We start from the raw sequence: 13,547 nt of genomic DNA on the forward strand, positions 1-13,547 counted from the left end.
TGAACTCCAATTCTTTTGAATTTTGAATTTATACTTTCACGAATAAATAACTCTTAAACTCTGAATTCTCAATAACCAACAAAACTAAGAATAGTAATTTGAATAAAGAATCACGATTAATGCAATACTCCTTCGAGGCAAATAATGCTTCTTTCTTTTTTCTTTTTTCTTTATTTTTCACATATCCGCACAAAGGGCAAATAATACTATTAGATCGATTTGAGTGCTCTAACTTTGCCACAACTTACGGGAGGCACAGTAAAAGTAGAACCATGTATAGGCAGTGGGCAAGACTCTAGCCTTGCATCTGGCAAGAAACGTGGGGCTTCTGAAGTTGCAAGTGTTCCATTCTCAATGAATTATACACGATATCTTTCCATCTTTGAAATCCTCAAATTATGCCTCTGTGAACTATAAACAGCGCATTGACTTTCAAAATTATCAAAAGTGCAGAAGCCTCGACTCATGTGGAAAGAAGGATTACATGCACTTGTTCAGGAAATTTGGTGAAATTTTTTGGGCGTATAAGCTTCAGTCTTACTTTCTCCTCCTTAGAGTTATCTTCTTTGCCAAATTCTATTTTACTAGTGCAATGCACCTCCACATGCCCTTCCTCGGCTGTTCTTGACATTTCTTTTCCCAAATCTCTTATAAACTCACCCTCAAGTACACATAATAAAAATTTGGAGAATACAAAGCAATCAGATGCAAAGTCAAAAGTTTTAGTAGAGAAACAGGCACATAGGAACATTGTTCAAACAAGTTCGAGTCAATCCTACGCAGGAATAAATGCCAAAACACCGATCCTTACTACCAAATGAGATATATTAGGATCAAAGTTGGTGACAACCATACAGCTTCAGTAAAACACTTATGTCTCACTATGCACATTTCACACATTTCAGTGTAGGCTTCGCAGAATTCCATGTAAGTAGCCTCCGGTCATTATAAGCGACACAAGCGATACAACACCCGCTGGAAATATCTTCCCTGATTTCTTAAAACGGGAACCCATCACTCCCAGGAGTGCAGCAGACAGGCCTGGAAATTGGGAGATAACAAAAGCAGTTGAGCTTTAAACAAAATGTACACTGAAAATGAAACAAACGTCCCTTTTGGGGATACAAACAAACGCCTATGGTTGGGCTTGACAACTTCTGTATACTGTAGAAATATAGAAAAGCTAAAACTATGTCAGGGAAACCTAACATTTACTTCCTCAACAATTTAGCTGTGTGGTTTAGCAAAACGGAAAACTGCTTATGCTCATACTGGGCTTCTTCTAGAAAGCACCCTATAAGTTAACAGCCTTATAATTACTAACTACAAAGTTTTAAGATTGTGTGGTACATTAGGAATTCAACAAATTATCACCCACTATAAGTCCTTTATTACCAACCATTTGAGATATTTGATAATCCAAGGCCATTCTTTACTTAAAAATCAACTCATAAGAATGTATGTCAGTGTGTATGCTTACTTTTGAGTTTTACCCCCATTTCATTAGTTTCCTAGATTTTAAATACGACTTCTACAGTAAAATTACCAATTCTACATGCTCAGGCTTCAATCATCACTTACATGGATGACCTTTTGGCTTTTTTTGATACACCAGTAGGATCATTGCGGAATGAGTTTAACATACTTATTTTAATTTGTTTCTATGTTACAAGATGCGAGCCTTTAGAAATTTGTAACTAAGTTTGGTTCGAAGTGTCATGTTCCTCTTGACATGTTGAATATGCCGATTCAGAATGTGCCAATGGTTCATTATTTTCAAATTTTAGGGTAATATTCTTTAATTCATATTTTCACGTGATATGTTATTAAGGATGCGGGTCCTTCAGATCTCAACAAAATAGAATATTTCTATAAAAATAATTTGTATGTGTACATAGCAACAAGTAATGATACTTCTCTCAAAAAAAAAAGTAATGATAGTTCTAAGCAAAACAAAAGCATTAGTTATATTTCAAAAAAGACTGTAATAAATATACAGAAGGACTCGCAGAACCAATAATTGGTACGGTAAGGGCTATTATACCTCTTATTTTCTTGAAAGTGAAAAAAATTTGATCTTTGCTTTCAGTAAATCTTGCACCAAAAATGCTAATCAAATTAAAGTCCCCTGAGCATGGATAGTTTAATAGGAAACTTTTTAACAGGGACAATGCCGGTGAACAAACACTGCAAGCAGTCTTATCCATTTATGCATAACATTATCTGTCGAACTAAGGCCATTGCAACGTAAATATAGAAAATGTAAGGTAATTAAGAAGAGTATTATTGTCTTACCAAGCCCTATGGATGATGCAATAATGGGTCTGGTGGGAAGCTCTGTGTAAACATAATACAATAATGAGGTTGATAGTCCCCCTGCCAACAGTGACTTCTGGCTGCCACTCTTCAAATAGCCCATAACACCGCCCGCTATCAAAAAATCAACCATGACTCAATTACATGTAAAGACAGGAAAGGAGCAAAAAAGGTGCACATGTATGTACTCGTTACTTTTTGGATTTCTAATTTTTTTTTTTTTTTTTTAAGTAACGTTACGTTTTATATATATAAATATCAAAAAAAGCACAGGGACACAACCCTAGTACGCAAGGAGTATACCAGAGAATGCATAAGATGAAAAAGAAAAGAGAACAAGAAAATCAGAAAAACTTATTACTAAGAGAGCTAATTAAGCAGATGTCCAAGTAAAGAAGGAAAAAAAAGAAACAGAACTTGAACTCCTCTAAAGTTCTCTCTAGGTTATTGAAGTTCCTATCATTTCTTTTCCGCCATAGAATCTACATAAGGCAAAGAGGCACCATCCAAACGGCTGCACTCCGAGAGTTACCCTGACCACCAAGAGGCAAACAAATCTGCCACACTATTAGGCATAACCCAGGAAAGTCCAAAGCAACTGAAGAAATGATGGTGTACATACTTTCTGATGGATTTCTAATATTTTTTTTGATTGCTGTACATACTATCAAGGCTTACAGACGTCGAGGAAAGAGATATGGCTCTTTTATAGAACTGGCTAATTGCCTACAAAGGAAACTAAACAGAGCAAGATGTTCAAGATCAGTGTGACGTTATCCAAGACCTATCTCGGCAGTCCGTAATGTTACAAAGGAGTGGTTTTTTATGCAATTTAGTGGCCTGCCAACAGTGCCAACTTAAGGAAGCCAATCCCAAGTCAGCTTTGGGGTCAATACAGAAGGTGAAATTACAAACTTTCACTTGTTGCGCCTTCTCACTATATTTCACGCCCGAATCCGTGCGAAATGCTTTCCAAGTTTTTCCACAGAACTGACAGAAGTGTTGTGAGAAATATCTATTTTCCAAGTCTTCATTTATTGTAGATGCCCTTGCGTCAATTTTCCTCTGAGTCTATTTTGATTTGAGGCTAAAATCCCCAATATATATATACTAGATCATATTGTAAAAGTGAAGTTTAGTGTGTTTGGTCCTTTACCTCCAACAAGAGCAGCATAAGCTAGAGTTAATTTCTGAGACATGGACAGGCCCGACATCTTCTTGTTGTTCTCGTCAGAGCCGCCCTCGCCCTTGTCGTTGTCCCCGTCGCCGCCACCTCCGCCTTCGCCTCTGTTACCAAATCCGTCTCCGTCACCACCGCCATTAACGGTATCCGGTTGGATGGAGTTGACGGTAACGGTTGTAGACGCTTTAAGGGGGTCAGAAGAGATAGCCCCCGAAGCAGCAGCAGCCAAAAGGCACTGCCGTTGGTCCGATCTGTCACCAAATCCCCTAGATGACCGCAATTTCGGCAGCCTTCGGGTTAAACAACAAATAATACTAGTGCTATTGTTACGGTTTCTATGTAATCCAAAGCCAACACTGCGCCTCACCGCAAGTAGAGCGTACTGGGAAACCCCCACTAACACCTCCGCCATTTCTTTTCTTTTTTTCTTCTGTTTAAATTTATTTCTTGCTATCTGGTGCTCTTCCTCACTCGATCACTCTTGCGAGAGTTCATTTCAGGTTCGCTTTCCGTAACCCGAAGTCCTAAGTTGAGCCTCTGCCTCAGCCCGATCCGCCATCTACAGTTAAAAAAAGAAGCCCAAGTTCAGATTTCGTTATAAACAGCAGCCCGTGTCTAATCCATCCAAGAAACTTCTTCTTCTCAATTCCATTTTCGTAAAAGCTTGATCTTTCGAAGTACTGGGCATCTAAATATCCTATTCCAAATAGATAGGCCCGTCTCCTTAAGTGTTGTTGATGTACTGATTCAGATGTGGGTTGGGGTGTTTTGGGCTGGGATGGTCCATGAAGACTTGATTTGATGAGCGGGCTTAATATCTCATATTTTATTGATAGCCCTCCTATGGTAATGATATAGAACCGTTCAATCTCTTTTCTAACGAGGATCTTCTCTAGTTCAAAAGAACGGGAGAAAAGTAGGTTGGTATAAACATAAGGACAGAATTGTCAATTCACATTTTTTTAGATAATTATACTCTTAAGTTTATATCAACTGGCTCCTTCAAAAGAACTAAAGAGGATCCTTCAATCTTTTCTACATATGATCTTAGGCTCTCATTATAGGTTGCACAGCTTATCTTTAATTCAAATAAATCACATGGACTTTTCTATTCATTTTGACTCAACATCCACCACCCATCTCCGAGCCCTCGACATCGAAGTCTCTAAAACCAACCAAGATGGTGGCTTCGGTGGTTTTGTTAGTGGTTTTGTCAATGAGTATTTTATCTACAAAGTATTTTGTCAAGAGAAATAAAATTATTTGGTGTGAAGATTATATTATTTTTTTGATATTTTTAACTGATGTGTCTGTTTCCTATTAGAGTGTTCAAAACACCCAATTTACACCACGGATTAATTGAAGTTATTCCTAATGTTCTTCCATTGAGTTTCACTTAACTTCAATGAGTTGAAAAGTGAAATGATGTGCAATACTTTTTTAGGGAAAAATAATGTGAAGAGTACTTAATTCTGAGTCTTTAAAAAGCTAGTTATGGTCTGCTGGGACTTGGTTTTGCTTGATTTCCATGAGTGATTCCTCGTATGTGTAAAGGCGGGTAGATTGTCTCATAATTGCATCATAAGAGATTAGACTTAGGGCATGTTTGGAACTGCGTTTGAGGGGCCTAAAAATGCGTTTAACACTTAAAAAGTCTATTTGAAGAAAAAAGTACTAATTTGATAAAAAAATTAAAAGCGCATTTAATGGTCCAAAAAACCTAAAAATGACCAAAATACACTTTTGGCAAAAACTTAAAAATGAAGCTTTTGGCAAAAAAATGTTTTTTTGATTTAAAAGCTCTATTTGTCAAATGCAATCTCAAACAGGCTCTTAGTAGTTTAGTCAAGAATAATTGTTTCCTTCTTAGTAGCAATACAAAAGAACTGATCATTTTTAAAACATCTACTCTTAGGTAATTTTCCATTTTTTGTCTTCTTAAGATAACAACAAAGAATGGATTAGCATATTGTCATATTGAGTCTATCCATTTTTTTCTTCCTAAGCAAGTATTGATTATAAGAGTAACTTCACTTTAAACCCCTGAATTACCATGCGATTTAACAAGTTCCCTAAACTTCAAAACCTCTCAATTTGAACCTCTGAACTTTCAATTTCAGTCAATTTGAACTCCTCCGTCAACATTTTGGCACCTGAGTAGAATGAAGGGCTAATCAACTTAAACTTGAGTTGGTCACAATCAATCTTTTTCTTGATTGATGGTCATATTCTCTTTCAAGTCCTGGTACACGCAAGGAAAAAAGGAGGGAAGATTCGAACTAATGACCTCCGCTTCATGAGGCATGATCTACATCCGATTGAATTACCCATTGAAAACAATGCCAATCTATTTTAAACAAATGATCTAGATCATGACAATAATTTTTTTTTTCCTTTTTTTTAAAAAAAAAAAAAAAAAAAAAAAAAGGGCATGGGTACTTGTTGGGTTGGCCAAACCATCGCCTTTGGCCCGGTAGAGCTACTCCTAAATCACCCTGTAAGAATGGTTTGAATTAATTGAATGCGGCTTGTAGGCTTAGCCATTTAGCTTACTACAAGATAAATATGATGGATTATACTATCTGCTGTATTATAAAAAGACAGACGAGCAGAGTTTGTATTTAAAAGAGTAACACATTATACTAAGTTACTAACAGTAAAGCTGAAAAAACTAGTGGCCGCCCAACCAAACTTCTTAACTAAACTTAATTACAAAGAATGAACAAGGAAAGAAAAATTCAACCTTCGTTTTTTTAAAGTTCAAACAAACATGCGAGAATAATTGAACAAACTACCCCTTCAGGCTCGGCTACGTTTGCAAAAGATGGTTCAAGGCCCAGTGATGCACTCAGAAGCTAAGACGCCAGTTGCACCGTGTTACACCTATTCAACGGTGGCATCTGAGTGAATTCTCTCATACAAGCGATATATCAGTGTAGACCTAGACATCTGGGGTTCCCTTTCCAGGACAGCAATCACATCCTTAATGGAGATCTTACGCGCAACCTTTGTTTGAGGCACAATAACTTGGTTCCTCCCAACTTTTCTAACAGCCCCTGCTAAAAGGAGGGGGAGGGGGATACACACATTACATGGGTAGAATGTACATACGACATTTCTTCAGCAAATACTCCGCCAAACTAATAAGAACAGAAATAAGTAAAAGTTGCTCATCAATGTTGTTGGATGAGGCAGGGAGTCTGTCTGAAGTTGCACATCAATGATTGGGTGGTGTTAGGTGCAGTGGACTAGGGGAAAAGATATATACTATTAACTAGAGAAACTAAAATCAATTTAAAGCACTCTTACCAGAAGCTGCATTGCCCTTTTTCTCTACATCTTGGTTGTCCTTTCTTCCAGATGTCAGCCTGCGACTCACATCTTTACCTGGCTGAGAACCAGATGCATCCACCCCTCCTTCACGTTTCTGCCGGGCTTGCTCAGCCATAAGTTGCCATTTTGACAACATGTCATCTCCTCCAACAGCAGCACGGGCAGCGACATTTGCAGCTGTTGTCCTCATTTTGTCATCCTCCTCTTTGTTTGCCTGCAACAAAGCAGATAGCAAAATCGAGAATTTTGATATTTGTTGATTGGTAAATTTATAATGCTTAGCATTATAAAATATCCTGGATACCTTAAGTGATTTAGCACGACCTTCATCTTTCTCCTTTTCTCCATCAACTCCATTATTACCCTCAGGCTGCATTGGGAGATATATAATTTATTAACAAATACATAAAACTTCCAATAGACATAAAGTAAATATACTGTGTATTCTAGATGTGTTTTATACAAGTAATACCCTAAGAACTCAGCTAATCATCTCATAAAATGCAGAGGCACTCACTTCATTAAGTCTCCGGAGCCTCTCTGCTTCAGCCTGTTTTTTCTCCCATTCCTCCCTAGCTTTCCTGTTCATTGTCATGATTTGTTGTCGAACATCCAAGGTGATAAGAGTACGGTGTCTTGGTTTCTCAATATCAACCCGCTACAGAGACACGCTATATTTCAGAAGTATTCAATTACAGATAATTCAAGTGAGAAGAAGTAAAAGAAAAACACTGACCTGTCTTGACAGTCTGATTAGGTTACTTATTAATCCGCGCATTCTTTCCTCCACACACTGAAGATTTAGTTGTGCATAAGAAAACATGTAAGCATTAATAAAGAAAATGAGCCAAGTAGGTAGCATCTTACCAATGACAAGCATCGCTCCACATCATTGCTTATACTCTTCAAACCACATTTGGTCACTGCCATACAGATAACAAACACAGACCAGATATTAAGCCCCCTTATATTTGTTGATAACGCACACAATGGATGCATGTACAGACTTAGCACTTCTCTAAAGAAGAGGAGTTAACTAGAGTATTAACTGATCTCGGCCAGTTTTTTCTGGAGGGGAGTTTTCTGCAAAATCAGTCTCTCTTCTTCTTCTTGCACAACTCTTCGAGATGCTTCTGAAACTCGACTGTCCTCCTTGGGTCCAGAAAATAGTTGTTCCTCCTCTTCCTATTCAAAACAGAATATCAGTTTTGAGCTTGTAAACTTTAAGAGTGAATCATTTACTTAATTATCTTATACTTTAAAATAGGCCGACTTCAAAATAGAAAAATAGCATACCCTAAGATTAACTCCACTGACTGCAGTGACATCATTGAGTTGTTCAATGCTTTGATCTGAAAAGGCCCCAGATACTTTTTGCTTTTTACTGCAGGATATCAGATAAATTATGCATGGACAAAGAACAAAAGGTTAGAAATGGAGTATGAACTAAATCATTTTGAAACCATTCATCATCATCCTCTGGCTATAATACAACAGAAGAGTTTTATCACCTTGGCAGAGTTGGTGATGAACCAAGTGCCTCAAGTGGTTTCTTCTGGCCAATAGAAGGCTTTTTGGAAGTTGTCCTTGCATTAGTCACAGAAGGAGAGGCGGTAGATGGGATCCGAGAACCTAACTGTTAACATGTAGAAGCAATACGGAAATCAGCACAAAGTAAACCAGCCATCACTGAATATTTAGAGAATAATTACCAGACATAAGCATGAACCTTGCAATAGAAATATTTTGCAGCGCAAAGTAAACAAGAGAGAAAGTATATCCATTAATTAAAAAAATTTATCCACACAAGGTTTTTTTCAATAGAAGCCGGGCAGAAAATAAGGGGAAAATGAAGCAATAAGAGTTAAACAATGTATGTACGTTATCGTAATATTGCATACCTATAAAATGTCAAACAGTCCCATGAATAAATGCATGCATTAATATGGAGGATAGGAAAGAGACAAAATAATATACCTCCTGTCTTGACACTAAAATTATGAAGGAGCACATGATATAAAAGTGACAACTTATAGTAAATTAGAATATTCTTTAGTCTTCATCAGTCTTGAGTCCAGCCTAGTGGCAATTTCTTAGCAAAATAATCTGACACACTCAGAGTTCCAAACATATCATATCACATGCAGTCACTAATGGCGTAGGGTGTTAGGGAAACATATTAGAGGGAGAATACCTTCTAATAGCCAGTAAACCCATTTTTAATATCATTGAAAATGGCAAATAATCATCAAATTGCTTTATATCATTAATTAAAAGCACCACAACAAAAATCTGGAGATTACTGGGACATTAGGATCCAATTGTGTTGTCATAGAAGGAGAAACTAAATTCGAAGGGATCATGCTTGTGGATGTCGAAAGACCCATCCTCGAAGACTGCTTCTCTAAAGTTTCATCCTTTACAATTCCAGGGGTTGCATTTCCCTGTACAAGCTGTGCAGAAGAAAAACAAGACAATCCTTGTGGATGAGAAAAATGGGGTTTGTGCTGCTGCTCAGTAGCCTGATCAATTGCTTCCTGTTTTACACCAGCCATTGATGATGAAGGGGCAGAATATTGTTCTTTATTTGATGACGATTGCCAAGGAACTGAATTCTGTTGTGGGGTTGAATTGTTTGCCAAGTGAGAGACAGATCCAGCCTGAACTCGCTTTGGATCATTGATAGAATTGTGCCTCTCAAACTTAGGCAAGCTCATCATGTTCATGCCCTGTGTTGTTCCACCTAACTGAGTGGAACTCAAGTTCTGATGTTGTGAAATTTGCCTCAATTGTGTATCATGAGGTTGTGGTTTGACAGATGATGTTGAAGTATTGACATTTGTCCCAGAATATGGATGATAATTACCACCAGTACTTCCATAAATGGGTGGAAAGTGCAAATGCTGTTGCTGCTGCTTGTTAAGACCTTGTATGGTAACTGAGGATTGCTCCCTTTCTTGATTGACAGTGCTCTCACTGGAAGAAGATACTTGCCTTACTTGAATTCCATGAGAATCTGACTGGCGATTCACCTCTCGAGTTTTCTGAGCATCATTTTCTATGGTTGGATAGCTTGAATCAGCTGGCATTTGGACAACAGCAATATGAGAAGGGTCTGCAGAAGAGTCGGTGCCCTTCTGATGAAGTTGTGCAAATGAGTGGGGATCACTGAATTGTGTGGAACTGGCACTAACAGATGGCATCCGCTGAGGGTTTTGCCGTGCTGAAGCTTGAGATTGCAACTGGAATTGATTGGAACTTGGCTGCAAGTATATAACAGGCTGGTTTTAGCACACCACTGCTTAACTGAACAAAAGCATTCAATGTGTAATTGACTAAAAGTATTTCGTAGTTACCTGTGATTGTATTTTCATTACTGCCAATTTGAGCATATGATCTCCCACAATACCTCTCATGAGCCGGACAAACCCTTCTTTTGGGATCTCATTTTTCTGGGAAAGCAATGATAGTTGAGAAATTAGTTTCATCAGGAAAACTAAGGATACACCCAGTTCATTCACACAAAGAGAGATGTACAAAGCCATATTAGTTAAGAAATTGGTATTAGGGGCCCACCTTGAGTTTTGCAAATATTGTTTGGAGTTGCATGGCTCTATCTTTATCAAGTTGGGCTTGTAGAACGGGCAGTAATACGCCAAATGGTACTTGCCCTGGTTTAGTACGATTTATTGGGTTGCTTGCTTGCTCTGTGATTGTTGCCTGTTGATTACTCATCTTCTGTAATTTTGCATATTGAGATTCACCTTCCAGACTAGGTCTCCTATCTGGCTCATCTATTGGTGTACGGATTTTTTCAGAAATCTGCATTTCAGTTGTCTGAGGATTCTGGAGGGAAGTTGGATGCCCCTTCCCCTGTTGACAATCATCTTGGGATTTTTTCTGTGGCATTTGAAGGTGCTTGAGTTCCTCCGGGACAGTATTCTGTTGCTGACTTTCAATAACAGATCCATGTTGCTTTAGCTCCATTCCAGATAAAGTTTGTTCTTGCTGCTGTGCACTTCTTTGGTCTTGTTCAATTTGAGATTCACTGCTTTGATCTTGGCTAGCATTTTGCCATTGTGGTAATGACTGACTGGAAGTATGATTGCTTCCTTGAGACAAAGCAGCTTGTACATATCATGCATAATCAATAAATTGCTAGACAGGATATTTTAATCTATTCATAGCACATATGAGAAGGCAGAAGACATTTTACTGAGATGCATGGGTTCAATTCCAGAACATATTTCCATGCATGAATGCGCTTTCCATATGCAGACTAGACAGTAGATTATTTGATAAAAATAAGATAAGATTTTAATTTCAAGCACATAATCATCGATAAGAAAAATAAATTCATGCTTGCAGGAAATATGGGGTTGAGATGTCAAGTTTAAATCCGTGCAGGAAAATTTCTCCTCCACATAATTGTTCTTTTTCACTGTACAATTATTTACTTTATCTATTGTTTTTTCACTACACACTCCAACAGATTCTCTATTTCATTCTCTACTTACTTCAAAATATTATTTCTCATTCTTTTTCTTTTATTATATTATTGCCAACACTTAATTAAAGGGAAAAACAAACGTATATATAGAAATCATTCATAAAAACAAAAATAAACACATATGAGGAACATCTGAACCTTCATCTCACATGCAGGTACTAATTCTTAAAATTAATAACATAAATAAATTTTTTCATCCAACTGCAATTGATTTGTTTCCATCCGTGTGTTTCCATGCAACAAATTTTTTTTGCATTAAATTTTTCATCCAACTACAATTGATTTGTTTCCATCCATGTGTTTCCATGAAATAAATTTTTTCTGCATTCAATTTTTTCATCCAACTGTGTGAAGAAATTTTGTGAGCAAGAGAGATAAATTTTGTGAAGAAATTTTGTGTTTGAGAGAGAGACGTAGCAGATGTAAAGAGCTGTTCAGAAGAAATAAAAGATGTTGGGTGAAAAGAGGTGAAATAAAGAAACAGTAAATAGCTCCAAATTGCTATTCACTCTAGCAATATAACTATTCTAGCTAATGGCAAGCTACTCTGTTGGTCTTTTAGCTAAGCTACTGGAGATGCTCGATAACACCTTTGTGGAACTTTGAGCAACTTCGTATATGAAAAAAAAAAAAAAAAAAAAAAGTGAACGACATTTGTGGATGGATTCATGTATAAAGCATCTTCTAACCTGAAATTCTGCTAATTAAGTCTGTTTATAAGAAAGAAACCTCCCAAAAAATGCTTGTCCGAAGAAACGTACAAAACTTATGTAACTCTATAGCTACGCTCATACACTATGATTAAAGAACCTGGAAATAGGGGGAAAATAACAAATAAAAAATAAAATAATATAAAGAAATGTCGCACCATTATCTGAATCGGAGGGCTGAGAAGTTGATGCATCTCCGCCTATGTCTCTATTTAGGGCAGCCTGGAATGCCTCCACATCCGCCCCTGAATGCATACTCTCGTCCTGTGCATATCCAAAACTCAAAAAGGTTGGAATTCTAATCCCATATGGTAAAAAATGAAGATAGAGAGACAGAGACAGAGACAGAACCTCATCTTCTTCAAGGAGCTTCATTATGGAAGGGTCCATGATATTCTTTCTGCACCACTGCCTTTGGAATTTCTGATATTGCAGGCGGGCAATCAAGCAAATCTGGGTCCTTTGGTATATAAACTAATATTTAGTACAAAAGATTACATAGATTGAAGATATAAAAGGCAATTTCATTTATTTAAAAATTAAGTAAATAAATGTCATTCTGCACTAGCTGAGGGAAGCAGAAGAAGAAGAACCGAAGAATAGCTTACTGGCAAAGGGAGCGTTTATGTAAAGATTAAAATCCTCAAACCCAACTGCTTTCTATAAACCAATACTTTATTGAAGCCCTAAGCTGGGCCTCTACCTCAGCCCGATCCGCTATCCACAGTAACTATGTCCAGTTAAAACAGAAGCCCATGTTCAGACCACGTTATAAAACAACAGCCCATGTCTAATCCAACAGTGTTTTTTTTTTCTTCTCGAGTCCATTTTCACTACTATAATTATAAAAAGAAAATGCTAAAGGCTCAACTATTTTGCTTAATTTTGGGCCAACTTTTACCTTATTTTTTAATTTTAAAAAAATAATAATAAAAAATGAAAAAAATGTGTGAAGCAATAATATTTTTTTTGGTCCTTCTATTATTTGGTATTTTTTTAAGGGAAAATGTACAATAAATCCATGAGTCAACCCTTCAAAATTTTAATATCCTTAAGTTTTTTTTTCAAAAATTTAGTCTATGTATCAATTAAAATAACAATAAAATCCATGCCATTAAATTTTTTTAACAAACGTTAAGGGAATTCAAAACGCACCGTTTTGCTCCATTAAAATATTAATTTTTTATTAAATTAACTTAAAAGATTAAATCTTAAAAATAAATAAATAAATAATTTGAAGGGTGGCCAGGGGTGGCACCACCCAACCCCTATGGGGTGGCTCGCGGCCACCCCATGGGGGGTTCGGGTGGCCTGCAGGCCACACCAAACCCCCTGGGGGTGGCCGCAAGCCACCCTAGGGGGGGTTTGGCGGGCCACCCCAAAACCCATGGGGTGGCTTGCGGCCACCCCATAGGGGTTAGCTGCCACCCTTGGCCACCCTTTAAATTTATTTATTTATTTTTTAAAAAAAATTTAATCTTTTAAGTTAATTGAA

The 13,547-nt window shown here is 37.2% G+C and overlaps 2 protein-coding genes across 6 annotated transcripts; both read right to left on the reverse strand.

Moving 5' to 3' along the window:
* Window positions 1-646: 646 nt before the first annotated feature.
* LOC132165664 (uncharacterized) lies at window positions 647-3,976 on the reverse strand. The gene is made up of 3 exons (XM_059576318.2): window positions 3,473-3,976; window positions 2,296-2,430; window positions 647-1,041 (listed from the first exon to the last, which is right to left on the reverse strand). Exons 1-3 carry the CDS (start codon window positions 3,909-3,911, stop codon window positions 902-904), a joined length of 714 nt encoding a protein of 237 aa, XP_059432301.2. The 5' UTR covers window positions 3,912-3,976; the 3' UTR covers window positions 647-901.
* A 2,089-nt stretch (window positions 3,977-6,065) lies between these two features.
* LOC132165524 (transcription initiation factor TFIID subunit 4b) lies at window positions 6,066-12,675 on the reverse strand. 5 transcript variants are annotated; one of them, XM_059576127.2, is made up of 15 exons: window positions 12,661-12,675; window positions 12,404-12,512; window positions 12,211-12,316; window positions 10,409-10,959; window positions 10,189-10,284; window positions 9,136-10,095; window positions 8,344-8,468; window positions 8,129-8,216; window positions 7,882-8,017; window positions 7,700-7,755; window positions 7,569-7,625; window positions 7,350-7,490; window positions 7,137-7,202; window positions 6,809-7,046; window positions 6,066-6,558 (listed from the first exon to the last, which is right to left on the reverse strand). In XM_059576127.2, the coding sequence occupies exons 2-15, from the start codon at window positions 12,440-12,442 to the stop codon at window positions 6,383-6,385; spliced, it is 2,835 nt and encodes a 944-aa protein (XP_059432110.2). In that variant the 5' UTR covers window positions 12,443-12,512; window positions 12,661-12,675; the 3' UTR covers window positions 6,066-6,382. The 5 variants fall into 5 exon arrangements, with proteins under 5 accessions (XP_059432110.2, XP_059432112.2, XP_059432111.2 ...); XM_059576129.2 differs by lacking the exon at window positions 12,661-12,675 and having other exon boundaries at window positions 10,409-10,944; window positions 12,404-12,654; XM_059576128.2 differs by lacking the exon at window positions 12,661-12,675 and having other exon boundaries at window positions 6,066-6,555; window positions 12,404-12,654.
* Window positions 12,676-13,547: the final 872 nt, after the last annotated feature.

This window comes from Corylus avellana, chromosome 11 (genome assembly GCF_965113065.1).
Source record: "Corylus avellana chromosome 11, dhCorAvel1.hap1.2, whole genome shotgun sequence".
Classification (NCBI taxonomy): domain Eukaryota; kingdom Viridiplantae; phylum Streptophyta; class Magnoliopsida; order Fagales; family Betulaceae; genus Corylus; species Corylus avellana.